Source organism: Parus major, chromosome 9 (genome assembly GCF_001522545.3).
Source record: "Parus major isolate Abel chromosome 9, Parus_major1.1, whole genome shotgun sequence".
Taxonomy (NCBI): Eukaryota; Metazoa; Chordata; class Aves; order Passeriformes; family Paridae; genus Parus; species Parus major.
In genome coordinates, this window is record NC_031778.1 from 68,117 (window position 1) to 94,221 (window position 26,105).

General features: G+C 43.9%; 2 protein-coding genes and 1 long non-coding RNA gene across 17 annotated transcripts in view; 2 read left to right on the forward strand and 1 right to left on the reverse strand.

Moving 5' to 3' along the window:
• LOC117244836 lies at nucleotides 1–2,063 on the forward strand. The gene is made up of 2 exons (XR_004498634.1): nucleotides 1–472; nucleotides 1,833–2,063. It is a non-coding gene; the product is annotated as an uncharacterized LOC117244836 (long non-coding RNA).
• Nucleotides 2,002–18,666, reverse strand: PPP1R7 (protein phosphatase 1 regulatory subunit 7). Of its 5 annotated transcripts, none has more exons than XM_015637300.3 (11): nucleotides 17,943–18,052; nucleotides 17,193–17,270; nucleotides 16,903–17,025; nucleotides 12,719–12,774; nucleotides 11,863–11,928; nucleotides 11,090–11,220; nucleotides 10,025–10,187; nucleotides 6,880–6,996; nucleotides 5,513–5,617; nucleotides 4,580–4,666; nucleotides 2,002–2,398 (listed from the first exon to the last, which is right to left on the reverse strand). In XM_015637300.3, the coding sequence occupies exons 2-11, from the start codon at nucleotides 17,233–17,235 to the stop codon at nucleotides 2,222–2,224; spliced, it is 1,068 nt and encodes a 355-aa protein (XP_015492786.1). In that variant the 5' UTR covers nucleotides 17,236–17,270; nucleotides 17,943–18,052; the 3' UTR covers nucleotides 2,002–2,221. The 5 variants fall into 5 exon arrangements, with proteins under 5 accessions (XP_015492786.1, XP_033372459.1, XP_015492790.1 ...); XM_033516568.1 differs by lacking the exon at nucleotides 17,943–18,052 and adding an exon at nucleotides 17,486–17,877; XM_015637304.2 differs by lacking the exons at nucleotides 17,193–17,270; nucleotides 17,943–18,052 and adding an exon at nucleotides 18,296–18,666.
• PASK (PAS domain containing serine/threonine kinase) overlaps nucleotides 18,145–26,105 on the forward strand; it is a 17,934-nt gene continuing 9,973 nt past the window's right edge. For 7 of the 11 annotated variants that reach the window (XR_001523280.3, XR_001523281.3, XM_015637284.3 and 4 more), the window contains exons 1-8: nucleotides 18,145–18,320; nucleotides 19,025–19,216; nucleotides 19,882–20,117; nucleotides 21,203–21,373; nucleotides 22,701–22,841; nucleotides 23,384–23,518; nucleotides 24,200–24,487; nucleotides 24,838–24,937. Coding sequence is in view for 9 of the 11 variants with exons in the window: in XM_015637284.3 (XP_015492770.1) it covers nucleotides 19,045–19,216; nucleotides 19,882–20,117; nucleotides 21,203–21,373; nucleotides 22,701–22,841; nucleotides 23,384–23,518; nucleotides 24,200–24,487; nucleotides 24,838–24,937 (1,243 nt within the window). In the remaining 2 variants the exon portion in view is untranslated. Of the gene's footprint in view, nucleotides 18,321–18,665; nucleotides 18,878–19,024; nucleotides 19,217–19,881; nucleotides 20,118–21,202; nucleotides 21,374–22,700; nucleotides 22,842–23,383; nucleotides 23,519–24,199; nucleotides 24,488–24,837; nucleotides 24,938–26,105 lie in introns of those variants that run through there. The other 4 variants (XM_015637288.3, XM_015637285.1, XM_015637286.1 and 1 more) reach the window with 4 other exon arrangements.

The following is a 26,105-nucleotide window of genomic DNA, read 5'->3' on the forward strand; positions in this document are numbered from 1 at the left end:
AAAGGTCTGATGAGAGGTCCCAGAATGGGACCAGTTAGCCCACAGCACTGCCTCAGTCCCAGGTATCCCGTGGCCATGGGAGGGCTCCCACTCTCTGATGGGACAGTCCCCCTGCCACAGCACTCCCCTGTCCTTCAGCCCTGCTCAAAGGCTCAGGAACCTGCTTTTCAGGATCCAGGGAAAGAAGGGATGGGGCTCTGGAGAAGTTCAGAAGCAAAATTAATCCTACAGCTGTCCATGGGACAAAAGTGGTGACTGGGATCACTGGGTACCCTGGAAAGCAAGGAGGCTGCAAACCCCATGAGAGCCCTGCAGATATGCAGCTGCTCATGCAGTGGGACAGTGAAGAGCACTGAGACACTGTCCCTTTTCCCCTGTAAGCTTGGGCACCACAGCCCCTCATCTGCAGAGGCACCCAGAGCTGGAGCTGCTGCACAGGAGCAGAGCAGGCTGCAGGTGCCCTCAGCAGCAGGTAAGGCACCACCTGCTTCTCCACATGAGTCATGTGCTGACGCCAGCAGATGATAAAAAATAAGGCTGCTGTCACCTGCACATGTTTATGTGGGCAGCACTGGGGTGACTGTGCTGGTGTAGATCAGCCTGGCAGCTGACCTTGAAGATGAACACAAACACATCACACCCCTGCAAGCCCTGTCTCCCTGCCTGTGAGAGGCCCCCATGGCAGGGCATATCCCCCCCTGGACCCCAAAATCCACAAATCGAGGCTGCATTTACAAGGGGATAGAAATCCAGAGTCAGATCACTGGGTACCTTTTCTACGTGTTTCCCAGCAGTGAAGCTTGTCCACAAGTGTCTTTCTCCAAGTCCTGTGGATGGCAGCAGATCTCTCCTGCAGGTCCCTGTTCTCACAGTTGTCCTGCTGCCAGCTCAGCTCCTGGGGGATGCTTTCCCACACCAGGACCAAGTCTGATACAAGGAAAGGGATTTCAGCTGTGTTTTGCCTGCTGGGTGCTGCCAGTCAAGGGGACACAGCCCAGGAACAGGGTGGGGGTACAGCACCCATGTAAGAGAGTAACTGAAACACTGCTTTGACAGACCCCAGGAAGGGTTTGTGGCACTTTGAGGGACTCAAAGCAACTCACCACATTCCCGACTCAGTGACAAGATGGGGTGCAGGTTCCCCAGTCAATCCCCATCACCACACCACCTCCAGCAGCATCACAATCCACAGCAGAGCTGCCTGTGAGCAAATGCAACGCAGCCCACAAAGAGGAAATAAAGGAACAAAGGGGAACTAAAATATTTCACAGGACCACATGGTCCTGCTTAATATTCCTGCTCTCCAGCTGAAGAAGGGACTCGTCCCACTCTTTCAGAGATTCAAATTCATGTCAGAGCAGAATGAATCAAACTGACCAGGAGCATTTTCAAGCACCCCTCCTGTGTTTTCCTTGTTCCCCTGGACTGGTGACATGCCTATTGGACAAACACAGCAGCAGATGGCAAGTGCTCCCCAGGGTTTTTCAGCTGGAGAGATGCAGTTCAATGGCCTGGATCAAGCACAGATGCAGAGGGACAGCAATGCCACACTGCCACCTTCCGTAGAAGCAGGATGTGATTCAGATTTTCTGACTGCAAACACTGTCTGCAACAAAGTGCTACCAAACCCTTACCTTGCTCACATTAATATATTAACACCAGTTTGTCCCCAGTGTTCTCATGAGCTCGCAGCTGTGCTTAAAAACATGAGTACAAGAAGGCTACTCCCCCTGCAGCCCCATGTTGTATCACCAGATATTTAGAACTGACTCATACCTGCAAACTGACCTGGGTGGGGATCTTCACCAGATCTTTTTTTCACATTTTTACAGGCCACTGTTGAGCCTTGATCCGGATGTGGTGTTTGCAAGGAGATTCCTAACCTGAACGTGTGGCACAGAGTCAACAGTGCTCAGCAAGTGGCTCACATGGCTTCAGTCTGCTGCAAACACCTTCTGGTAAAACTTCCCCCCAAAAAATAAACACAGGCACACTGAAGGCTCTTGTGTTAAGATTTAATAATAATAATAATAATAATAATAATAACAACATTTCAAAAACAATGAGTGCATTGTACACGAGACCTGGTTTCAGTGGGTTTTTTTTGACTGTTTGCCCTGTGAGTGTCAGTGTACTGAAGACCTGGGGAATGGTGAGTGGATAAAAAACCCTGCTGGGACATTTCTTGGAGGAGGGCAGGGGAGAGAGGGCAGCAAGAGCATCAGAATCGAACGAATGTGGCGTCGATCTGCCGGACGGTTGGGAGGGCCAGCATGATTTTGCGCCGGTACTGGGGGTCCTTCTGCAAGGGGTTTCGCTCCAGGTATACAGTCTCCAAATTCTTGGCTCCTTTCAGCTCATCCAGGTCACTCCAGCTCTCAACGAGGTTGTCATTCATCTGCAGAGCACACACAGGCACATTCACACCCACAGGTACCCCCAAGAAAAGGAAAGCAGTCATGGTACTGCGTCACTGCTACTGGGGCACCGCTGCTGCACAGGATCATAAACACTTTGTCTACAAAGCAGAACCTCTGAGATGAGCTTTCCTGTCTCACATCCCAGGCCTCAGCACTAAAACCAACTTCCCCCACACTGTCCTGGATGCTGGTCAGATGCTCCACCCTTCAGACACCAGATCCAGTCCAAACACTGTGCTGGGAAAGAGCCTGCAAGGCACCAAGCCAGTCTCTACACCATCTCCCACTCCATTGTGCATTTATGGACTGGAAATTTTTATATCATAATTTATTTCCACTGTGACATCCATCTTTATTTTTATGACTTCTCAGGAGACATTAAAAAATGTCCCAAGCCATCAAGAAAACCAACGTTTTCCTCTCTCCTCTACATAAATTTCCCTGCAAAACCTGCTTCTGCACTCCAGAGGAAATGCCAAGCTCTCTGATTTGGGTTCTTCCCCTGTCTCTTTGTTGGCTCAGCAATTGCACACAAAGGAATGAGTGCTTCAGCTGCCCAACAAGGAAGCAAAGCTGCAATGTGGCCACATGCTGCTCAACCTCGAGACAACAGCACCCTTCACTTTTGGATACAGAGTCACTGCAGCAATGCTGCCTTCATATAAAACATAAAAAAAACCCTCACTGGATTGTCTCACTCTGCTACAGCTCATCAAAATGGTACTTCAGCCAAGTCACTCAACCTTCAGATGTCTCAGTCCCTCCACTGGAGATGTGCTACTGGGAAACTACTAGAAGACTATCACAGGGTCTAGGATTTTGAATTCTGTTTACTTAAGGTGTTAAAGGACATTTTTATGTAGCTTCAACTGTGCAGTCAATGAAAAAAAAAATCTAACTTGGGAGATATAACACTGGTTTCCATTGAAAATTCTGCCCTGCTCCTTTTCAAACAAGTCAGTATTTTTTAAACATGGTGTTGAAGTGGAACAAAGCCAGGAGGGCATTTTCCATGCTCAGCTAACAGGTCTTGGCCAGTGCTCTGCTCTGACAAAGAACTCTAAACACCCTAGTGTTTTTGCAAAGGAATCCAGCCAAGTTCAGCTCTGGCCTGTCCTTTCAGGTGCAACCAGTGCAGGCACCTCCTATTAGCAGAGCAACAGCAAAGAGGAAGACAGAAGGGAATTAATTGCACGGCATCAGGACAGGCCCCACAGCAGACACACTGCCCTGCCTCACCTCTGCTGCCCAAAAGATGCCATGTTACATGTCCTGCTCCTTCAAGAGTTCCTTACAGACACACATGACCAGGTAACGCTGCTGGCTGTCTCCTCAGCCTCACTGCAAGATGAGGAAAACAATCTAAGGAGCCTGGGCTCCAGACTCCACCTGGGTTTCATTTGAAGCTGCTTTCTCCTTCTTTTCTCTCAGTATCTGCCAAAGAGTTTAAATAACTCCAAATGACAGACACTGTACAGCACAGCTCTTATTCTCTTCTTCTTGAATGCAGAAATTCTACAAGAGCTAAAGCACATGCCAGCTCATGAACATCTGCAGCTGCTTCTTTTTGTCACATGAGCACATTTGTACACAGCTCCCAAACATGGCACAGTGCTGCTGCTTCAGGATAGGATATCTCTGAATTACCTGACCTGACTTAGGGAAGCTAGAGAGCTCAGCAATTCAGGGTACCAAAAAGAAACAGAAGCAAACCTAAGCTGTTATCTGCCTCATAGGAATGGAACCAGAGGTTGGCTTAATTTTCTTCATTTTTATAACACCATAAACATATGAACTCTGCTCTGAACAAGCTCTGTGCTTCCCCTGGTAGTCTGTCATTCTCACTTAGAGAAAGAAGAGCTGCAGAAATAAGACATGTGGGGCTGTTTCATAACCAACCTGAGCGTGAAGGCAGGGCCCATTTCAGAGACAGGCTTCTTATCACTCATCAAGGCTGGCAAAGAAATTTTTAAGCTCTGCATCTTTCCTAGGGAAAACCACCACACACTCCATCCATGCAGACTGTCAAGATCTTAAAGCTGATCACCAGAACTAGGGGAGTTCCCTCCAAGGCTCGCATGTCCATATGCTGGCCATCAGAAGGGTTTCCCCCACTGTTGCACAGAACATTTTGGGGAACAGCTCTGCCTTGTGCTTACCCAGAACTCCTGGAGCTCTGTTAGGTGACTGATATTCTCGATCTTCTTAATTCTGTTGCATGCAATGTCCAGCATTGTGAGTTTGTTCTAGACAAAACAAACACAAAAATATTATATCTGATTTCCTTTCATCTTCTCTGTGCCACTTTTTCCAGGCCCCGAGTTGGAAACTGTCAGGAGCACACATGTTATTGCCAGCTGCTCACATTCAGCTCAACTCTTTCTGCCTATATAGAACAAGGAAGATTGTTCTCAATCAAGCTGGGCTGCTGACCCCCAGAAGCCACGTGACAAAAATGAAGGCAGTTACTGGCTGGATGGCAGCTGCCAGCCAAGGGCTCCTAAAAAGTGAGCTTTCCTCAAAGTACATTAAGAGGAAGATTAAAAATCAGATCCAAAGTGTCCCCTTGAGCAGCAGAGTTGAACAAACTCTTAGCAGCAGGAAACTCAACAATTTTAGAAAAACTTTTGCTGGGTGAGAATGAAAATGATACAAGCTTCCAAGAAACCCATCCCACCCCAAAAAGACAGACATGCACACTGACAGGAAGGCAAGCTGCATGCCATGGCTGGCCTTACTCCCAGCTCCAGTTTTGTCCCATTGAAAAGCACTCATGGTCATCACTAAGCTGTTGTTTGAAAGGCTGCAGCTGTGTCCAGGAGCCTTCCCTGAGGATCAGCCAGGCTACTGCTTCAACCACGTCTCCCTTCCCCATGTGATGGAAGTGATTCTACTCCAGAATATCTGCAGCATCTTTACCCACACGAGATACTTTAACATACAACAAACTCTTGGATATTTGTGGTCTCTCAAGAGACTCAGGAACCCACACCTAACTGGGGAAAGCAAGGAACCAAAGCTTCTAGAAAAGCCACTAACACAAGCAGCTCAGGGCAACAATTGTGTTGCACAGTCAGCAAAAGTCTGCTCACATTGTTCTCCAGTCCCTCGATGACTTCGATGCCATTGTGGCTGAGGTACAACTCCCGCAAGTTCACCAAGCTCTGCAGCCCCTCAATCTTGGTCAGACGGTTATTCTGGAAGTGTAGCAGGCTGTTTAGTACCACTCCAAACAAACCCAAACCCTTGTGACTCCCTGGAGGAAAACCATTTCTCTAAAGTATGGCTGGGAAGGGGAAATGGTCTGCTTGGCCCCAGACTGATGCTGTGAGCTCAGCTGTTTGATCTCTGCACTGCTGATGCATCAGGAAGTCCCATGGGAGTCCCAGTCCCCAGCAAAAATCAGACTCTGACCTTTCCCTCAAAAGTTGTAGCCTGAAAATTGTTTGGCTTGGTGTCTTAAACAACAGCACGAATAGAGTTCATTTTGTAGCTCTTCACAAGTGGGAAGGTCAGAGAAGGAAGTTCCACCACCTTAATCACACTGCACTCTGCTGTAGCTAATTCTTTACGCCCTGCAGAATAATGGCACATGCAGGTACCACAACAGGTAGTTGTGTCTTGCCAGCAGCTTTAACAGATGCTAGAATGCACGAGCATTGTCATATGGATAAGGAGGAGACTCGGTGAAAGAAAATTAGCTGCATTATCTTTTATTCCACCTTTTAAAAAGGAAGAAGCTTTCTGAAAGCTCATTCAGGACAGATTGCATTCAGCACAGTCTTGTTCACATTTCCTGCCTCTTCAGTAAGAAGGCAGTGACACTGAACCACTGTCATCGTAAGGACTACCTGGCATAACACTTCCAGTGTTACACTCTAGGAAACAGTGTTTCAGGAAGGAAGTAGGGGATTACAGTGATTTCCTGTTCTTTCTTCCATAAAAATATGGAAAAATGTATAAAACCAATACTTGTTTGATAATTTTATCAGTGTCTGTCAATCTCAAGTGGCATGAAAGGATGAAAAAAGACAACACAAACAATATCACACTTCCTTCCAGTACAGGAGTTTGACTCTAACACTCCTGACCTGCTAATGGGGGCTTACAAAGAAGGCCAGAGAGGAATTTCTCACAAGGGTGTGCAGTGACAGGACAAGGGGGAATGGCCTTAAACTGAAGGAATACAGGTTTAAATTAGATTTTAGGAAGAAATTCTTCTCTGTGAGGGTGGTGAGGCCTGGGCACAGGATGCCCAGAGAAGCTGTGGCTGCCTCTGGATCCCTGAAGTGTCCAAGGGATGGTGGAAGCTGTCCTGCCCATTTTGGGGGGGTGGAGCAGGATGGTCTTTAATGTTCCCTCCAACCAAAACCTTTCTGGGATTCTGGGATTCAAAAGAGCTGATCCTATCTCACAGGGTGGCTCATGCCACTGAGGCTTTTCAGAACACAACCAGTACCTGTATACTGAGCACAGTCAGGTTTGTCAGCGCATCCAGGTTCTGGAGCTTGGTGATTTTATTCTTTCCAAGGAACAGACTGTCAAGATTAGCCAAGGTGTCGATGTTTTCTATCACCTGTGAAACGACCAGAGGAGACAGTGTTACTGCAAAACTCCAGCTGGTAGATGTGGCTGTCACTTTTGTAGCCACATTATAAGCATGTGGTGTATCCTGGGTAGAAGATATTCATTTATAAAGCAAACAAAAGCTGTCGCTGGTGAACAGAAACAGAATCTGGGAAGAAAAAAAACACAATTTGTAAATTTAGTCCTGTACATCAGTGACTGCAGAGGTAAGTTGTTCAGCTCCTCTGCCATAAGCAAAGTTAAGTGTCTCACAGGTGTGTGTGGGGGTGTGTGTGTTAACAGATTTAACTACTGGCTATACAGTCACGTTTCAGGAAGAACACACCCACACCAGTCTGAGTGGTGTAAACTTTTTAAATATACTGGCAGAATATGGACACTGTACCAGTTTAGCTCAAGCTCAGCCTTCAGGAAGAGGAAATAAGGATCCTTGTGAAGCATCAGGGATATTACAAAGGAAGGGAGAAAGTAGGAACAGAAGAGCAAAGACAGCGGAAAAAAAGGGAAAAGGGTAAGATTACAAAAGGCTCCTGCAAACAAAAGGAAACACTTTTATTTCTCAGGGAAAAGCCTCTGAATTAAAAAACCAAGATGCTGTTAAAAGTGACAAGGATTTTACAACCAGAATTCAGCTCACATTAAAACAATAACATGGACACAGACACACCCAGAGCTGTGTGTCTGTGCTCAGGTAGGCTATGACATCTCAGCTTTTCCACATGCTACTTGCCTGCCAAAATTTCAAACCAGTAGTGCTGGGGAGCCAGGCCACTGAGTCCTAGCACCACTTGTTTTACTCTGTGTTTACCTGTGCATGTAATAACAAAGAAGAAGAAGATGATGGATGCTCAGGAAAGGTAAGAAGCTTTTCAGCCTCTATCCCACAACTGCCAGAAGACTGAACAGACAGTGGTAATCAGCTCAAAATTGCATTCACCCCCCTTCTAGACTAAGGACTTAGCCCTTTCTTGACCTTGCAAGAAAAATTATAGATTTGTTGCTCATTGGCAGCTTCTCCAGCCCTGAGAAGGAAATCCTGATGACCCAGTACAGGGAGAAAAATGGAACAGATGGACATGAGGGGACAAAAATATAAGAACAAGTAAAGAAGTGCTTCCATTATAGCTGCCTCAGTCCAACTTAAAGAAAAAAAGCATTAAATATGTCAGCTCAAGCATAAAGTTCTGCTCCCCGAAAGAAACAGAGCAAAAAGTGCTAAGTCCTGAGGGATTCCAAGGGTACTCCAAGATGTTTGAGTGTGCAGAGGAGTAGGCAAGAACAGCCCTGCTGCAGCAGCTTTAATGCACAGCAAAGTCAATCAGGCACCTCAGAGCCAAGAACACTGCCTGAAGAGTCCACAGGCTTGTATCCTAAAGAGTTAAGGATAGGTCCAGCTTAAAGCATAGAGCCAAGGCACCCTAGACCAAGAGAAAACTAGCCCAGGAGTTCTGGGTACCCCTGGCAGGATGAGATTTCTTTGTGCCAAGCCAAGTCACAGGTTACTCACTCCAATAAAGCAATTAGAAGCATAGAACACTGCTGTTTGAAGAAGTCAGAACAGAATTAACAGACAAACGTAAAAAAAATAACACTAAAAAGAAAGTCATTTAAGAAGCTTGTGTTACCCATAGGGTGACAATTTGACAATTTTGGGGTTTTTTTTTTTTTTTTTTTTTGTTTCTTCTGTTAATATGCTCAGGCTCGACACTGAGAAAACACATGTAAAATAAATCTAACCTCATTGTTAAAAAGATATTCCTTGGCTTGACAACGTTATTGACAATGTACTGCCTAAGTATCAATTCAGAAACCTAGCTGGATTTCTTTTTTTCCCCAGATGGTAATGATGTTTAGATACAGAATACAGTACAGTTTTGCTTAACCCAACTTTTGTGATGTAAGGATCAGTGTGCTGAGCCTGCTCTGCTTCTGAAAAAAGCCAAGTGCTTCTCTCCCTAACTGCTGTTCCCCCATCCCATGCAATCTCTGAGGTTCCTAATCCCTCATCTGACCTGGCTGATGTTCTCCCACCCTAGATTTATTCCCCTAAATAATTTCATTTCTAAAGCAGAAATTTCTGGAAAACAATTCAGTCTGGTTTAGCTTTAGGAGCAAAGCAAAGTATTTCCTCTTCAAAAGAGCAGCACATATTTCTGCCTTAGAAGGCTCTTTTTAAAAACTGAAGTTTCCTTCTTTTCTACAAAGACAAGCATTCTTCTACCAGTCCCGAGACAAAAAGATCTTTTCCTAATCTTTCAGCATAACAAGTAATTTCTCAGAGACCATAACTGGGCAGCACTAATTTACACCACATTGATTGAAATGCACTCATCTTTTATAAGTATTTTCTAAAGAGCATGTAATTAAAAAAGCTTTAAAAAAAGGCTTATTTTGTATGTTGCAAGTTTTTTTTGTCATCTGTCTGACCAATTCTCTTTTGAACTGAGCAAATACTGAGAATCATAGCTTAGGGACAGGAGAGACTACTCATAACTGCTCTCCTGTAAGTGGAACAGATTTTAAATTGAAAAAGTCACAAACAATAAAACCCAAAAGCAAACATCAGCAGTACAGTACCAAGTTTTAGGTTTTAAAGGCATGTCAGAGCAAAGCCTCAAGAAAATCTTTTTGCTGAACAAGACTGACTGCCATAGCAGACAGTCAATTGCACCTGCAAATCAAACCAATTTTGTTTTCAGTAGGTTTCATGGACTCAGCAGCAGTCTGTAGAGAGAGAAAACAACTGCCAGTTTTGATAGGCTTGGCTGGCTAGCAGGAAGAAACCATAATGTGAGAAAGGAAACACGGAGGGGGATATACGAGTTCATTAAAGACAAATTCATAAATGGTGATTTAGTAGCCAGGCACTAATGGATAATAAAAGGCTCAGTGAATGAGTGGAACAATAAAAACCAACAAAATTGCAAATCAAAGTCAATGCAGTGCACTTTCAGAAAATGCCAATATCACACCAAAGAGCTGAAAATTCTCCAGCCAACATCTCAGAGCAAACCTACCCGAATTCGATTGGACCCCAACTCTAACATCTGTAGCGTCTGCAAGTTGCTCAAATTTTCAATTTTGCTGATTTTGTTGTTGACAAGGAAGAGTTTTTTAAGCTGAGTAAGCCGATCTAGTCCTTCAATGTGTCGCAGAACATTAAAGGAGATGTCCAGGATCCTGAGGTAAAACAAACCAAAGGTCTCATCAGTCCATCCTGTCAATTGGAGGGGAATCTCTCTCTCTCTGCAGAGATCAAGCCTTTGCTAGGCCTTGAAGCTAAAGTCATGGATGCAATTTCTTTTTAGCAGAAAATACAACAAATAAAACCTTTAAAATACTTCTTTAGTGTGTTAGCAAAAACAAAAATCATCTGCCACATGCAGAAGACAGCCATTATTTTGTCCAGCCATGGAGCTGCCACGGTGGGAGGAAGGCAATCTGCATTTTCCTTGGGAAAGGTACCTGCCTACAAGATCTGCCTCTGATAGGACCATGTCAAGGGCTCCCCTGGGCAGGAAGCAGTAGTGATGGTGAGAAGTGGGCCGGTCCTTCCCCACTGGGAACACTTTTGTAATGTACCTCTACCTCCAGAGTGATCCAGGCAAGTGCCAGAAACTCAGAAACTTGGAAGGGTACTTACCCCTTCCCCAACACTCTTCAAGAAAAGAAAACACAAAAAAACAAAGACAAAACAAATGCAAAAAAAAATTCACCAAAAAAACCTTACATGAAATCTCTTGTCATTTTTGCAGGAATAAAAACCTGTTAGACAGAGCTCTTGCTACAAGAGCAAAGGGGGCCTGAGAGCTCCCACACCTGTGTGGAAGCTGCAACCACCTGCCATTCTCACTGCCTTACATGTTTCATTTCCAGCTGCCTCTCCCTGGGGAGTTTCAGGACAGTGGAACTTATTTACTGCACGGGTCAAATTTCAATAGAGTAGATATTATCCTTCACAGAGCACCAAAATAAATTCTGAGAGAGGCCTGGGTGATGAACACTGGAATAAGCACAGCATGAGTAACACAGTGAGTAGCAAACCACCCCCAACCTAATCCTGGTGATTCCCCTGGACTCACTCAAGCTCCACCAGTGACTCCAAATTCTCAATCTTCCGAATTTGATTGTCATAGAGATCCAGCTCCCGCAAGGTCTGCAATTGCTCCAGGTTTTCAATGCGCTTGATCAAATTTTGACGGAGACACAGAGTCTAATTGTTGAGGAAAAGTTTAAAAAGAAACAAGAAAATGGATATGAAGGATTGCATATAATGCCTTTTGGCTTAATGACAAAAAGGTGTGTGAGAGGGTTTCCCCATTAAGTTTTGCTGGGAATTTGTTGAGTTGTTAATGGCTTGTTTGGTTTTGTTTATTTGTTTTTTTTAATACAGTCTTTCCTTGGTATACTTCAATTCTACAGAAGGAAATCTTTCCACCACAATGGTCAGACACAGTAACAGCAGCCCAGAGAGGCTACACAATCTCCATCCTTGGAAATACCCAAAAAATTAACTGGTGAAGGCCTTAAGCAACATGTTCCAACTGGGCCTTCTTTGAGGGCCTTACTGGAGACCTCTAGAGATCCTTTCCCATCCATGTTACTCAATGCTCAGTCTGCTGTGCTAGTCCAGGATGTGCCCTGACATATTGTCTCACATCCACTTCCAAAAACAAACTTGCAAAATCCCAAGGTCTTTGTTACTACTTGACAAATAGGTGAACACTACCTTCTTCAGCTAAAAATTAACTCCCTAAACGTCAGCCAAAAAGATACTTTCTATCTGTCCTCTTATAGGTGAGATCTCCAAAATCCCCAGTTCCCAGAGGCATTCTCCACTCCCCAAGACTGTTACCTTCACTTTCTTGAGCACCTCAAATCCTTCAATCTTCCCAATTCGGAAATGATTCAAGTCAACATCCTTGAAGAGAAATGGAGGGATTTAGCAGTTGTTTCAAAACAAATCTGGTCTTTAAAGATCAACCTGCTACTTTGTTCTAAGGAAATGATAGTCCTACAAAATGTGTAGCTCATTAAAACTTCCCTTCCAAGAGCATTTGTAAAATGGGTTTAGCACCTGGTTTTACCACCACAACTGACACACAAGGCCTGAACTTGCCAACTGCAAATGCAATACCTGCAAAATGCAACATCCCTTTCCTGAGCCTGAGCATTACCAAAATTAGAAATCTTCAGAAATTTATTAAGAAAAATTCTTGCATAAATAAAGTTTTGCATGAAGTTCTCTTAACTACTTTTCTAGGGTTTAACCAGAACACAAATTGCTGTTTCCAGTTCCAGGCATCAGATGAGCAGAAATCACTGACAGTTTGAATAACCAGTGGTTCTGTCAACGTTAATTCTTCACTGGCAATCAGCTGAGGTACTTCACATCTGTGCTGTTCAGCCCCAGATGCTCCAGTTTTGAAAGTGCTAACTCTCTTGAAGCTTGCAGCAATACCTCTTGCAGCACAGACACACCTTCAGTGCATCTATGCTGAATTTAAAATTCTAAAGTATAACAAAATCTTTCAGCTAGTGAAAAAAAATGAAACACCTCTACTTCTAGTCTAAAGGCTCTGAAGCAGTTCTGGGGAGGAACACAGTAGCCAGCACCAGAATTAGATCTTTTAAGCAGGTTTCAATACTTGCCTTTGCCTACCTTTGCTTCCTTCTGTATAAAGCCCCCAAGGACAAAAATCTGCCTTTACCTCAGCTTCTGGATCCAGGCTAATAGTCTCCATGTCCACTGGTGTCTCTGCATCTCCTGCAGGAGAAGCAAACACATTATGAACTTCTGTACCAGCCAGCCAAAGGCAGGGTAACAGCCAACATCCAGAGAGCAAATGCTCCTCAGGAGAAGAAACACACGAGAGGCAGAGTTCAGACATCCTGCTTCATTAAAACCACGACAACTCGTTATGGAAAAAACTTCCTTAGCAGCAGGATTTCGTGCTCAGATGCAAAAGACACACAGATCAGCACCTTGCCCAACCTGCCTGTGTGTTTGCTGAAAACTGCAGGCTCATGAGAGGGCAGGATGCCTTTCTGTCACACCTTCAATCATCCCTTTAAAGATACCCCATCCAAAGTGTTTGTGCTTCTCTGACAACATAACGAAACCTTGCCAAGAAGGAATTGTAACTGTCTAGTGAGATGACCAGGAATGACCAAGCATCTCAACAATCTCAACCTTCAGGGGTTTTTTTATTAGCACTGCCACTTCATCTCACTGTTGTGAACACTTTTGCATGGATCTCCCTTCCTTCTGGCTGAACTCTCTGCTATGCCAGACAACACTGTTTATCCCACTACATGAATTTCCTTGGGAAATGCTTTTATAGCTCTGGAAAACAGGACAGCATTTGCTGTGCTTCTACCACAGCACAGGGGGAAGGGAAATTTACTGGAGAATTCATGCTGAATAATTCATGTCCATTCCCATTTGTTGGAGATGGTGTGCTGGTTGCACCAATTTCTGATTCAGCTTTGCAAAACTGACACATGACATGCAAGATTTTTCTACCTCATGTGCAAAGCTTCTCTGGGTGCTACCAAAAACTCAAACAACTTTAATTAAAGTACCATCCCAAAGGCTTTGCCTTTGAGATTTTACTCCTGCACGTATGCAAGCTCGTTCCCTCAACCCAGCAGCAGTGACTATTTTCACAGCCCAGCATGGTTAAAACATCCCTGTAAATGTCAAGTGCTCCTATTTAATGAGTGTTTCTCCTGCTAATGCTTGGCATTGTAAGTAGTAATGAAGGCACAAACAATACCAGCATCACCATTTTTAATGCCACCATCCAACTCCAAGGGCTTGGTGGTCCACAGATCTTCACTAACCTTCCTATATATTTAGTATATATATATACACTAACATATATTTGGGCTGTTGCTCTTGCCTGGACATTTAAACAGGAAAGCCTCACTGAACTGATTCACAGAAACTAAGACTATAAAAACAATCCTCAGATTTTAGATTTTTTTTTTTTTTAAACAGCACAAATCAGCAGGAAACATAAATTATAGTCTGGGAATGCAAAATGTGCTGGTAGTCTTGGGGATGTTGAACAGAAAGATAGAAATGCCACCCAAAATCGACACACATACACGTGCCTGTCAGCAATTAACAGTGAGCAACGCCTGCTTTTTCTTATTTTAGCTCCATATTAGAGCTCTGCACTTCAGCAATGGAGTGGGGTACCCCATCCTGCTGCTATCAAGGCTCTACCTCTCTTACCTGTTTCTTGGGTGCAAAGTCAGTGAGAAATGCTCCAAGCCAAACAAGTGGTCTTGCTGAATTTACAGCCCACAGAAACAGTGCCTGGGTTGGAACTAGTTATTTGAGATATCAATGAAGAAATCCAAATTATACCCCTTGTATTGAGTCATACTGGCAGCAACTTAGTGCTCATGGTGATGGAACTTCTTGAGTTTCAAGGCTTTTGAGGCTTTAAAGTTGTCCAACAGTAAAGCAAATCACGCACTGGGTAAAAAAATAAATCTTCAGTAAAAAATCTTCAGTAAAAAACCTCATTCGAGAAAAAAAAAATTCTTTGGCTTCATCTGGCTAGCAAGCTTGAATGTTTTAATTTATAAACACTTGATTTAGGTAATGTGTTAAATACTCTCTTCTGGGGCCTGTCAAAGGGTAGGCTCCTCTTAATTTTGACATATGGCTTTGTGAGAGCACTCATGATAGCCAGTGTGGAAAAGAACACTCAAATCCAAAGCTGCAAAACCAAATCACACAGGATGCACATTGAACTTGCTAAAATAAAAGAAAAGAAAATTTAAAAATGAACAATAAAATAAATAAAGGGGAAGATTTAAAACTGAACACACAGGCACTTTATTGTGTAATAAAGCCAACTGTCATAAAGCCCATACACTGTGTCTAAAGCCAACTGCAGCCTGAGGGAGCTGTGTATCTGGTATCAGCTGTAAATCAGTATTGGTATGAAAATGTTAAAATACATTTTCTCTCAAAGAACAGAAAAAAAAAAAAAAGCAAGAGAAAGAAGATAAAAATGGTTCCAACAAATTTACAGTCATTTATATGTAATTTTATTTATGAACTGACTGGATATAGGAAAACTCTTAACTGATCATCCTACAAGAACTTTACAGTCAGGACTGCAATTTCCCTTGGAAATTGCTTTACTCCACACTTCTCAATGGGAAAAAAAAACAAAACATCACTCTGGCAATGAAGTTCTGTAAGTTAAATTTTGTGCAACCTGTGTCTGCAAGCCACATGCCTCTGCAGAGGTGGAAAGAAAATGCACCATTCAGAAAACCCAAAGCCCACAGCAGGAACAGTCATTACCAAGTTACATAAGTTCACAGTACCACAAGCATTTCAATCAACAAAAAGCCTAACTACACTTTTAAAGTGCATATGCATGAAGAATATTATAAATAGCTCAGTTATGAGCTTTCTAACCCGAGGCTCTATTCCTCAGAGAATTAGCTAAATGATGAATTTGAAATTTCAGCTGCTCAAGCTCTTTCTGCTTAACATCTTAAAAAAAAATGTGGAAAACTCATCATTTTCCTTTCAGCTGAGAAACTCAAAGCTGGCCGTGGAAAGTATCTCGAATGTTCAAAAATTATTCCTCTGCTTGGTTCCTGCCCTACTTTTCTGAATGCTTACAGTTTGGAAAAAGTAACAATACAGTCATTATATTAAACAGTACACAAATGTAATTCAGCAGACAAATCTGAATGTGTTTTTCTTGCTTTCACTAGACTAAAAGTACATCACTTCTGTATTTCCTTTCATAGAATTCCCAGGGGAACAATGTGCAAAATATAACCTCCAACACACAGCTAAATCATGCCAGCTGAGCAAACACTCAGGATTCCAGACAGGCAAAGGTGGTTCTATCAATTACACAGTGCTTGGGATGCACGGTTTGAAAAGCCATGACTGGTCTATGGAAGAACATTGCCTTATTAATATTTAGGGGGATTAAATTATAAACAATTAAACCTATATAGAGTGCATTTAGCTATGAGATGAGATTTAAAATTCTAGTAACAATTCACTAGTTTGAGAAATACTTTGGCAAATCCCAATGCACCAGGTTAAGACAAGGAGGAATCCGCTGTAAGAACTATTTCCCTTCCAGTATCCCAATAAAAATAAGGTGGACATCTCTGTCAAAAGGATCACGTTACACTTGAGACTGCACCAAAAGCACAGCTCAAATCACCACACAGGGTCTGCAGAAATGGATCTGCTGTGACAAGCTCCATGCAAGCCCTTCCATCAAACACAGGCTTTAAAGTCTGTCAATATTTCTGCCCCATGTTTTAATACAAACAATGAGATCAGGAGGAAGAGTTTAAACCCAAAAGGATTCAAAGATATAAATTTTGAGGTGTCTTAGGACTTCTAAGTTAACACAATAAAATGGACAGGTTCCGACAATCCATCTAGGAATAATCGTTGTTGCCTTCTAAAGGAACCTGGCAATTCTTTAGGCAAAAAACTACATTAACTAAGGTAGAATCATGAAAAGTTCATCATGATAGCTTCTAATGAAAATTTCCAGCATCTTTCCATATAAAATCTCTTAATTTTCCATAAAAGAAAATAGAGAACAGAACAGAGACGAACAGAGAATTAATAAAGATGGTTTGCATTTTGATATCAAATATTCCAAAGAGAAACACAGATGGGTAAATAAACAAGAAAAAAAAAATAAAATCAATGGTCTAATATTAGTGGTTCCATAAAAAGCAGGCAACTTTATTCTAGCAACGACAACACTACAATTTATTGAAATTTCAAGCAGATGGCTCTAGGGCAGAATCCCATGGATACCGAGCCACGAGGAGCACAAGGGGCTGAGGCAGGCTCCTGGAGGCGGGGCTGACACGGTACCTGCGGAGTTCTCGCCGTTCTGCTCATCCCGCAGGCTCTGCTGGCTGAGCTCTGTCACCAAGCGAACCGCCTGCTTCCTCCCCTCCTCATCTCCCGACTCCTCCGACTCCATCCGCTTATCAACTGCACAAGACACAGAACGGCAGAATGAGGCTTTTTCCAGCAGCGGGGAACAGGGAAGGAGCAGCAAGCAGGTGGAATAACCAGGATTCAAATAAACGACTAGGCAGTTAGTAGAAATCCTAAGTTAACTAAATGAAAGGTTTAGTCTTAAATAAAAGGCCTCTTACCCCTTGTTTCTACTTTGATTTTGGATGCACTTTTTCCTCCCATCACATCTTCCTAAAACCAACAATCTGGGAAGAAGACTGGAGGAAAAAGGAAATTTCTTAGATCAATGAAGTGCAATTCCAAAGATTACGGAAATGGAATTAGAACCATTACATTTTAAGAGCTTTTAGGAAAAAAAAAAATAATAAAAAAAATCAGTATCATGTACAATAGTACTAATGACACGAAGAAGTGAAGGTATCAATAATAAAAAAAACCTAACAGATAAGAGAAACCGTATCCCCAGAACAACCTGCCAGATCCCTTCACGTTTAGCGAGACCCAGCTCCGGTGGCCACCCTGAGCCTGGAGCACAAGGAGCTCCTCGCTGGTCCCCCCTCTATTTGCTCTCGTTTCACCAAGGGACTAAGGAAAACCAGCGCCATCCAGAAGGTTTCTTTCTTGTTATCTTTATTTTATTTTTTTTTGCGTCACGGCCATCTCCGCAACCCCACTGCTTCTCTTCCTGTGGCACACGGAGCTGCCGGGCATCACGGCGTGCAGCAACACACGCCGGTCCCCCGGCAGGGCCCGGCCCCGCGGCCAGTGGCCCTCGGGCTGGACGCGCGGGGGCTGCACGACCGCGGAGGGCCCACAAGCCCCCTCTCAGTACGGAGCTGGCAGCCGAACCGCCCGGAGGCGCCGGTCGAGCAGCCGGCCGCGCCACCCCGACCCCCTCAGCCTCCGCGGCAGCCCCAGCGGGCTCTCACCCTCCATCATCTCCTGCGGCCCCGCTCCGCTCTCCGCCGCCATATCGCTCCTCCTCCCACCGCCCCTTCCGGAAACTGCCCCCGCCTCCGCCCCGCCAATCACAGCCCGGCGCTGCCGACCATCGCCCGCAGGTGGCGCGCCCAGGAGGCGGGGAAACGCCCCTCCCGCCGCCCCCCTGCGCGCACGCGCATCGGTTGCGCCCCGCGGCCTCCTGGGAGTTGTAGTTCTCTGCAGGGAGGCTGGGAGGTGGTCGGGACTTACTCCTCCTCCGCCGTCGCCTGTTTTCGGCCTCGTTCTTCCGCCTACAAACCCTTGAGAGGAATAGCTATTGCCCTGCGGAAGGGCCTTTTACCTGCAGCTTTCCGCCCCCGGAGCAGGTGGGCCGCGTTGCCTCGCGGAGGGCGGGGTACCGCGTGTGGCGGCGGCGGGCGAGGGGAGGCCGGCGGGAGCGACGAACGCCTGGGCACCTCGAGCTGTTTTGCCTCCTCCCGCGCTGGGCTCCCATTTGCCCCTCTCGGCACCGCTCTCACGTCGCCTTTGCTCATTGGGTGCCGCGGCTGTGCTGAGTCCCGCCTGCCCTTCTCTCCGGGCCGCCCTGAGGAGCCGGGACTGGACTGCACCGTCCCGGCGGGGGCCGCCGGCCGAGGGCGTCCGGGCGGCACCCGGGGTTGGGAAGGGGAGCCGCGATACCCTTGCTGATTCAAAATTGCGAGTGACTTTCCAAATTACCCAAAGCTTTTGGTTTCAAAAGCAGCAGAAATGGGGAGAGGGTGCTGGCTGGGTGCTCAGCAGCTCTGACAGAAAGAAATGTGGTGGCGACGGTCACACGTATCCTGCAGAATCGTCTGCGTTGGAAGGCACCAAGAAGGATCCTCGAATCCAACTTTTCAGTGAATAGTCCATAGAGGGACGCTAAGTCAGCAGTCACCCGTGGGTAATAACCACACAGAGCAAACAAACGCTCGACAGTGAGCGTTTTGCCGTCACTTGCGGTGTTGTGACTTGGCTTGGAATGCATCCTTACCTGCCAGCGTCAGTCCCTGCTGTGGGCCTGAGCCGGTGTCCTTTGTTTCTGTTGCAGATGGTGACCAGAGTGTGGTCATGGCAGCTGAGTCTTACAGCCACTCGGAAGGGGCCCTTCTCTCTTCATCAGCAGGCTTAGTCCTTACTCATTTGAATGACTCTGACACGATAAGCAGATCCTTACCCTGTGGCAACAAAAGCAGGAGAAGTCGTCTCTCTGGGCTCTGTCAGCTTGGAGCATCGCTGCCTGGTGAGCACACTGTTGTGAGACTGAGTTCCCATGAAGCCTTCAGGCAGTTTCAGATCTTCCCCTTCCTCAAAGGCAGAAGTAACAGCAGCAAGTATCTGCCAGATGGACTTATTCAGTAAACACCTGAGCCATGGATTACTGCAGGCTGGGAGAGCTTATAGGGAGAACATTACTAGATAGGTGCTCACAAAACCTTTGAAAATTGTAGCACAATCACTTGGCAGCCTAAAACATTGGTGTGGGCACAGGTATTTCAATGTCATATACTGTGAACAGTTAATTAAGTGGCTTCCAACTAATGCAATTTTTAATAAGGGCTTGAGCTCTTACTGCAATTATTTAATGACTGTTTCATTTTTAATTTGAGATATTTCAAACCGTTTTAAATACTGCTAAGTGAAAAATAGAAGTTAACTACTCTGGTTAAAACTTATGAATGTTGGCAAGTTGTATGGACTAAGTTTATGTGTTCCATATTGAAAAAGATAAGTTTATGTTTTCTTTAGTTTAATTGATTTTATTTTCTTGTAGTTTCTTTAAAAATCTAGAAGTATGTATTTTGTGATTACTTGACAGTTGCTTCAGTTGACAGCTTTTTTTTTTCTTTAATTCATTCCTCTGACACGGTTGTTGCAGCAACATTGCTGACCTTTATGTTTTCACAGGGGAGAAGTGGAGCTCTTACTGTTTGTCTTCTCTGACAGCTCGTAACATTTGTACCAGCAAAACTGATAACTCATGGGCTCGGTGGGATTCTGCCTCTCTTTCTGCTTCCATTGGAAGTTCTGCTTCTTGCTCCTTTTTACACACCTCAGCTGTGGAGGAATCCAGCCAGCACCTCCCAGCTGCTGCACGCAACCCAAACCAAGCCATCTTCACCGTGGATGCCAGCACAACAGAGGTATTTGCAGCAGAACCTGCAGCTCTAAGCTCCCCATAACTGGTGCAGGTTGTGTGACAGCAGGCTAAAATGACTGTTCTTCTCTTGTGTATCTGCAGGGTGATCAGAGTGGCATGAAGGCATTTTGTAGTCTGCTCCAGCTCAGTAGTCTTCTTAAGACTGAGTTTATTTCCATTGCAGGTTGCAGTTAGCAAAATACACAGAATAATAGCAGAAGCAAGGATGTATTGAGTCTTTTTTCAAGGAGGTCAGGGAGGTTGTGGACTCCCCATTCCTGGAAATGTTCTAGGCTGGGTTGGATAAGGCTGGGAACAACCAGGGCTAGAGGAAGGTGTCCCTGCCCATAGCAGGGGGGTGGAAGTGGATAGTCTTTAAGGTCCTGTCCAACCTAAACCATTCTGTAATTCAATGGTTCTATAAGAATGCAGCTGTGAAGTGACATGAGGGAAGAAAGAAAGAGCAGAATGTGCTTCAGGCCTTCTCTCTGTAAAGTACTAACCCTGAAATGTGTTTGTGGTGGCACAAGATTTGTTAATCTACTCCAGTAAACTTCCCATTTACTTTGGGAGGGAAAGAATTTCTCTCTTCCTGACCTGAGAGGAATCTAGAATTGGGTCCTGAAAACTTTAAAGAGCTGTGCCATTTTTTTAGCTTGATCTGACAATTTAAAGACACTGAGTCCTGACTTGCTCCGTTGCACAGGTTCCAGTGTGCCAGTGACTGGTGTGATCACTGCACACCTTTGAGTTTGGATGCAGTTTTGTGGCTTGCCTGGCTTCTGCCTGCAAATACAACTTTGTAGCTTTGTCTCCGTGGATGTCACTGTTTACAGTTAAAAGAAAGCAGGAAACCTAAAAGGAAAGCAACGTCTCAAAACCTCTTAACCAAAAAGATATGTGGGCAAGGGATGTCCTAGAATAAAAATCTATAATGAGCTCAGAATTGCAAAAAAACCATTTTGTTTTCACCAAGAGAAAGGGATAAGACATTAAAGCAACAACCTGAGGAGATGATGAGGTCTTGAAAAAACATACAGCTTTTATTCTTTGTTCAGGTTTTGGGTTTTTTTTCCTGTTCTTTTCTAGATCCTAGTGGCCAATGACCGAGCTTGCAAGTTGCTTGGGTGCAGTAGTCAGGAACTCATTGGTCAAAAGCTGTCCCACTTGATATCCAAATCTGATCAAGAGGCATGGGAAGCAGTGGGTGAGGAGTACCTAGAAACTTCTGAATGTTCAACAGTGGTTTCAGGAACTGTGGTATGTGAAACGTTCAAGGAAATATTCTCCACCACATAAAGCAGTTTTCTAGGCTTTGGTCTGGGATTTTTTTTTTATTTTTTTTTTTTTTTTTTACATTTTGTATATCATTTCCTGATATATTAATCTCCTTGGTCATTTGGCAGTTATGTCATTTGCAGGACTGTTTGGTTTAAAAGTTTACAGATGTGGGAATTCAAAGGGCAGAAGATGATTTAAGGGGATGCCCACGAGAACCTTGCAGCTGTCAATACACTGTAGTCACTGTGACTTGACCAAATCAGAGCTTAAGCGATATTAGATTTAAAAAAATTTGCTTAACGTGGAAAAAGTCTATTCTGGAAATACCCAATTGTCTGGTCCTTAAAAATATATTATAAATTATCTTAATTTGGATTGTGCATATTATAGAGGTTGAAGACATTGAAATACTGTGAAATGTCTGTGCCAAAACACCATAGTTAATGCAAAAGAGTGGAATTGGTATTTTGCCTAGAATGGGGATATTTATAAGAGAACTGCATGAGAAAATCTCCACATTATTTTCTTTTGCTGCTGTTGTGAGTTGTCACTAGAGAACCCTTGGAAAATGAGTTCATATTCTTTCTGGTGCTATTTTTTGAACTGAAATTGTCGGTATCTCAGAGCCTTGTCTTCCTGAATCCTCAGCTGGATATGGGGTGGGGACAGAGATCTAAGTTTGATTCAGTGAAACCTGAGATTAACATTAAATGTCTGACAGAGGCACTTATTCTAAGCTGTTCCAAATACTTTATAGGAGTCACTGTGTAAGTCATAAACCCATTCTGTCAAGATCATAAAAATCATAAAAGGCTTGGGATGAGTCTTGCAGGCTATAAGATAAATAAACATTTTCTGATCTGAGAAAAATCTCCTCCCATAAGAAATTAAATTGCTGTTTTTGCAGCTGAAAGTAAGGACTGTGTTACTAATGGGGAATGTTCATTTAGCCCTGTGGGACATCCCTTAAATAAGACATCTCTGAGAGGCATTTCACACTAAATGCAAGGCGTTAGAGTATTATATTTATTATTCTGAAATCTTTATGCCTTTAGACTTCCTGAGGCGGGGAGAGACAATACCAAAGTAATAACATTTTGTGTATTATTTTCAGACATTTTGATCTCTGCATTAAAACTGTTTGTTGCCATAAAATACTAGTAAGTAGTCAATAAATTGAGTTTTCCTAATAATGATAAGGAGGTATCTTGGCTCAGTATCTTACTTCTGTTTGAAATACGTTCTAAGTAAGCATTCATTCTAAGTCTTACTAAGTCATGTCTCCATTTCTGAATCTGGTGGGAAGGTGGAAGTTGTTGGCCGCCTCAATGAGAAGATCCCTGTCTCAGTCTGGTTGAGGCAGATAAGAAGCAAGGACACCCAGCATTGTGTGGTTGTGTTGGAACCAGTGGAAAGACTTTCAGCTTGTGTTTCCTTCACGGTTGACGTAAGTGTTTTCCTAACAATCAAACAAGATTGCAGTTTGTGAGAGTTTGTGTGGGAGTGGAAGGTGTCCGAAAGGGAGCAGGCACAGGTTGCTGTTTGTGAACATGGAGTATGTCCATGGCAGGGCCTGAAACCAGGGCTGTGCATGCAGGTGTGGATCTCCTTGACCTGTTTGACTACCCACACAGAAGTGCACTCTCTCCTCAGGGGACAGCTTACCCTTGAACAGTGTGGTTTTGGCAGGGGGTTGGTACTTTGGGGTATGGATGCCCTTGTGAAGGGATCATCTGGCTGAGGAGCAGTTGTGTGGAGTGCTGGACACCACTGCCTCTCCTGGGCAAAGGGCAGGCTCCCTGCACAGTGATACGGCAATATTGTTTTGTGCTGTGTCTGCTTTTGCTGAGTGAATTATGTAGGACTGCAGGATGAAATTTCCTGCCATTGCTTAGATAACTGCAGAAACCATTGTCAAAACATTGAGTGACATATCTCAATTAACAATTGAGATAAAATTTTATCAGTCCTGTAAATTTTCCTCCCCAGGGAAAAATTACATCGTGTGACCTCCTTTATGCTCATCTCCATGGCTACCCAACATTGGAAACAGTAGTTGGACTCCACATAAAGGACCTGATTCCTTCTGTGCAGATCCCTCCTCTAGGAAAAAAAATCCCCAAGGTACAGTATGAGCACCAACTTCATTCTTCCATAGCCTTCCCATTTGGAGTGCATGCTGTTTTCCCTCCTTGCATAACAGAAGAAAGCCTTTTAAGAGAGAAGCCCGATGCCCCTGGAAAAGGGCTGCCTTTTTGTGGAGCTGCTATCTGAAGAGCTCCTAACTAGGGATGAGACCATGCCCTGACCTCTTACTGGAATCTGTCCTGGTGAAAGACAGTTTTCTCCAATCCTAGCTTTGTAAGACACTGTGCTCTTTCTGTAAGCTCTTTAAGATTCCTTTGAATTCTTTAGCCCATTTCAATCATGTCTGTCTGAGGAGTGAAAGAATACCCAGGTCTTGCAAATGCCACGAAAGTGGGCACATAGGGAGTTGAAGGAAGCCTGCTTATGAATGCCTAATTTGTTGAAAAGCTGCTTCATAGACTGGTCTTCACCTCCAGGATATTTATTTATTTATTTATTTATTTATTTATTTGGATTCCAAATCCTTAGAAAAACAGGTGTTGTTCATTTTGATATTCACAAGATCAGTTCCTTTTATTTTCCTGCTCCTTCTTTCCTGTGTAATTTAAATGCAATAAATGTGTGATTTTAATGCAACAAACCCAAAACATTTGGTTAGTTGGAGGTTTTCTCTTTGAGGTTTTTTTTTTTCAGTTGGGTTTTTTTGCTTTAATTTAGAAGCTCAGGATCCAGCGAGCTGCAGGCAGATCCAGAGAGGGCACCATGTTTCCTCTCAGTTTAAAGCTGGAAGTCAGCCACCTGGAGGAGAATCAAGCAGCAGTACAGAAAGATGAGGTTCCACAGACAGAAGGCTTCCTCCCAGGCTATCAGTACTCTGCTACAGTTGTGGTTTTCTCCACCATCAGTGGTCTTATCACTGTCCAGTCAGGTGGAATCATCTGTGGCATCATGGATAGTCTTGCTTTAATGCTCTTTGGCTATGAGAAGAAAGATCTTCTGGGAAAGGTAAGTTCATACCTCTCAGAAGACTGACACATGTGGCAGCATATCCACTGGAATTGTGAAGCTGTTTTACACTCCTTGCCATCACAAAAGCCCTGTGTTTCACATGTTCAGTGGGTGAGGTGTGGGATGACACGCAAATTGCTGTGCTGGAACTGCTGAGACCTGCGGTGCTGAGGAGGTGCTGTGGATTTCCAGTAGCCCAAAGCACAGTTCTGTGTTCTGCACTGCTCACCCAGAACACTTTTGCCTGGCTGTCCATGAGAATCAGATCCACAGACATGGATTGTCAGCATTTGCCCTGATCCTGTAAGAGTTGGCTTAGCTTTATAAGGTTTCATTCTTTGTTTTAGAACATTACATTCCTGATCCCTGGTTTCTATAACAACATGGAAAGAAGCAGTGGCTGTTCTGTGCCTTTACCTCCTCTGGGTGATTTCATGGGGACAGAAGGTGAGTGCCTGGTGTCAGTGCCTGCCATAAATCTGCCTCTGGCTGCTGGAACCAAGGGGAAACGAGCAGAGACAAGAGGTTCACCTGCAAACATGAGAACATTCTTCATAAAAGCACTGCCCCTCCATGCAGTTTTTAAATCAGGTTTCCACTATAACCTCAGGTAAAGAGAACTGTTCACCTAAGACTGAGCTTCTCTCTTTGTTGCCAAGAAGATAAAACTGAATATCCAATTTGGAAATTACAGTGAGAATAGAAAATGCTTTGTACTTAACAAGCACTTTCTCTCCCTCCCCTGCTAGGACCCTGTGGTATTTTAAAATGTGTAAAATATGGCTTTTGTGGCAGTATTGCAGCAGAGCTGTAGCTACTTAGGATTAATATTTTAAGGGGAAAATATAATATTATGATTTGGCTTGTGCTGCTGGCTAATATTCAATGTTATGGTTGCTGTATTTCAATCAGAGGCATCACATATTCCTCTGATGCAATTTGCATCAGAATTTATCAAAAATTTCCTTCTCTGAACACAGCACCAATAAACAGAAGCAAAGAAGCCTCATGTTTCCATATCTGTCTTTTCCAGCTAGCTCTGCCCAACACAGAGAACACCAGCCAGTTAATGCTTTCACCTGTATCACATTTTAGACAGGTTTTGTCTCCTTTTCCCCCCTATTTTCTTTTTCTCCTTGCTTAGATATGCACATCTGAATGGTGCTGAAGCCAGTGAACCCCACTGGAACAAAGAAGAGTTAGTGACAGTGTACAATTTCTTAGGTAATTCTTTGATGAAATGATTCCCTTCATCTAGGAGTAGTTCAGTTCTTCAGTGAGGAAGCATTGTTGGCACTCAGCCAATATTAATGAAAGGATTGTTCTAGATTCACATCTAGATTTGTTCACTCATTACCTTCTGCAACAATAATACTAGGTTTACTTCATCTTCCAAACTCAAGTTTTTCTTCTGATTCGTTGTCACTGGGAAAGAAAGAACTTCATCTCCTTTCAAACATGTTTAGATGCTTTTTATCTTACAGCTTCAGTGAGTTACATAAATCCAGTCCAAACCTTTTCATTGTATGGGTTTAGAATGGGCTGTATATGTGTGGTTTGAATTTGTTTTTTGGTTTGTTTTTTTTTTTAATGCTGATGCTGTATGATCATTTTA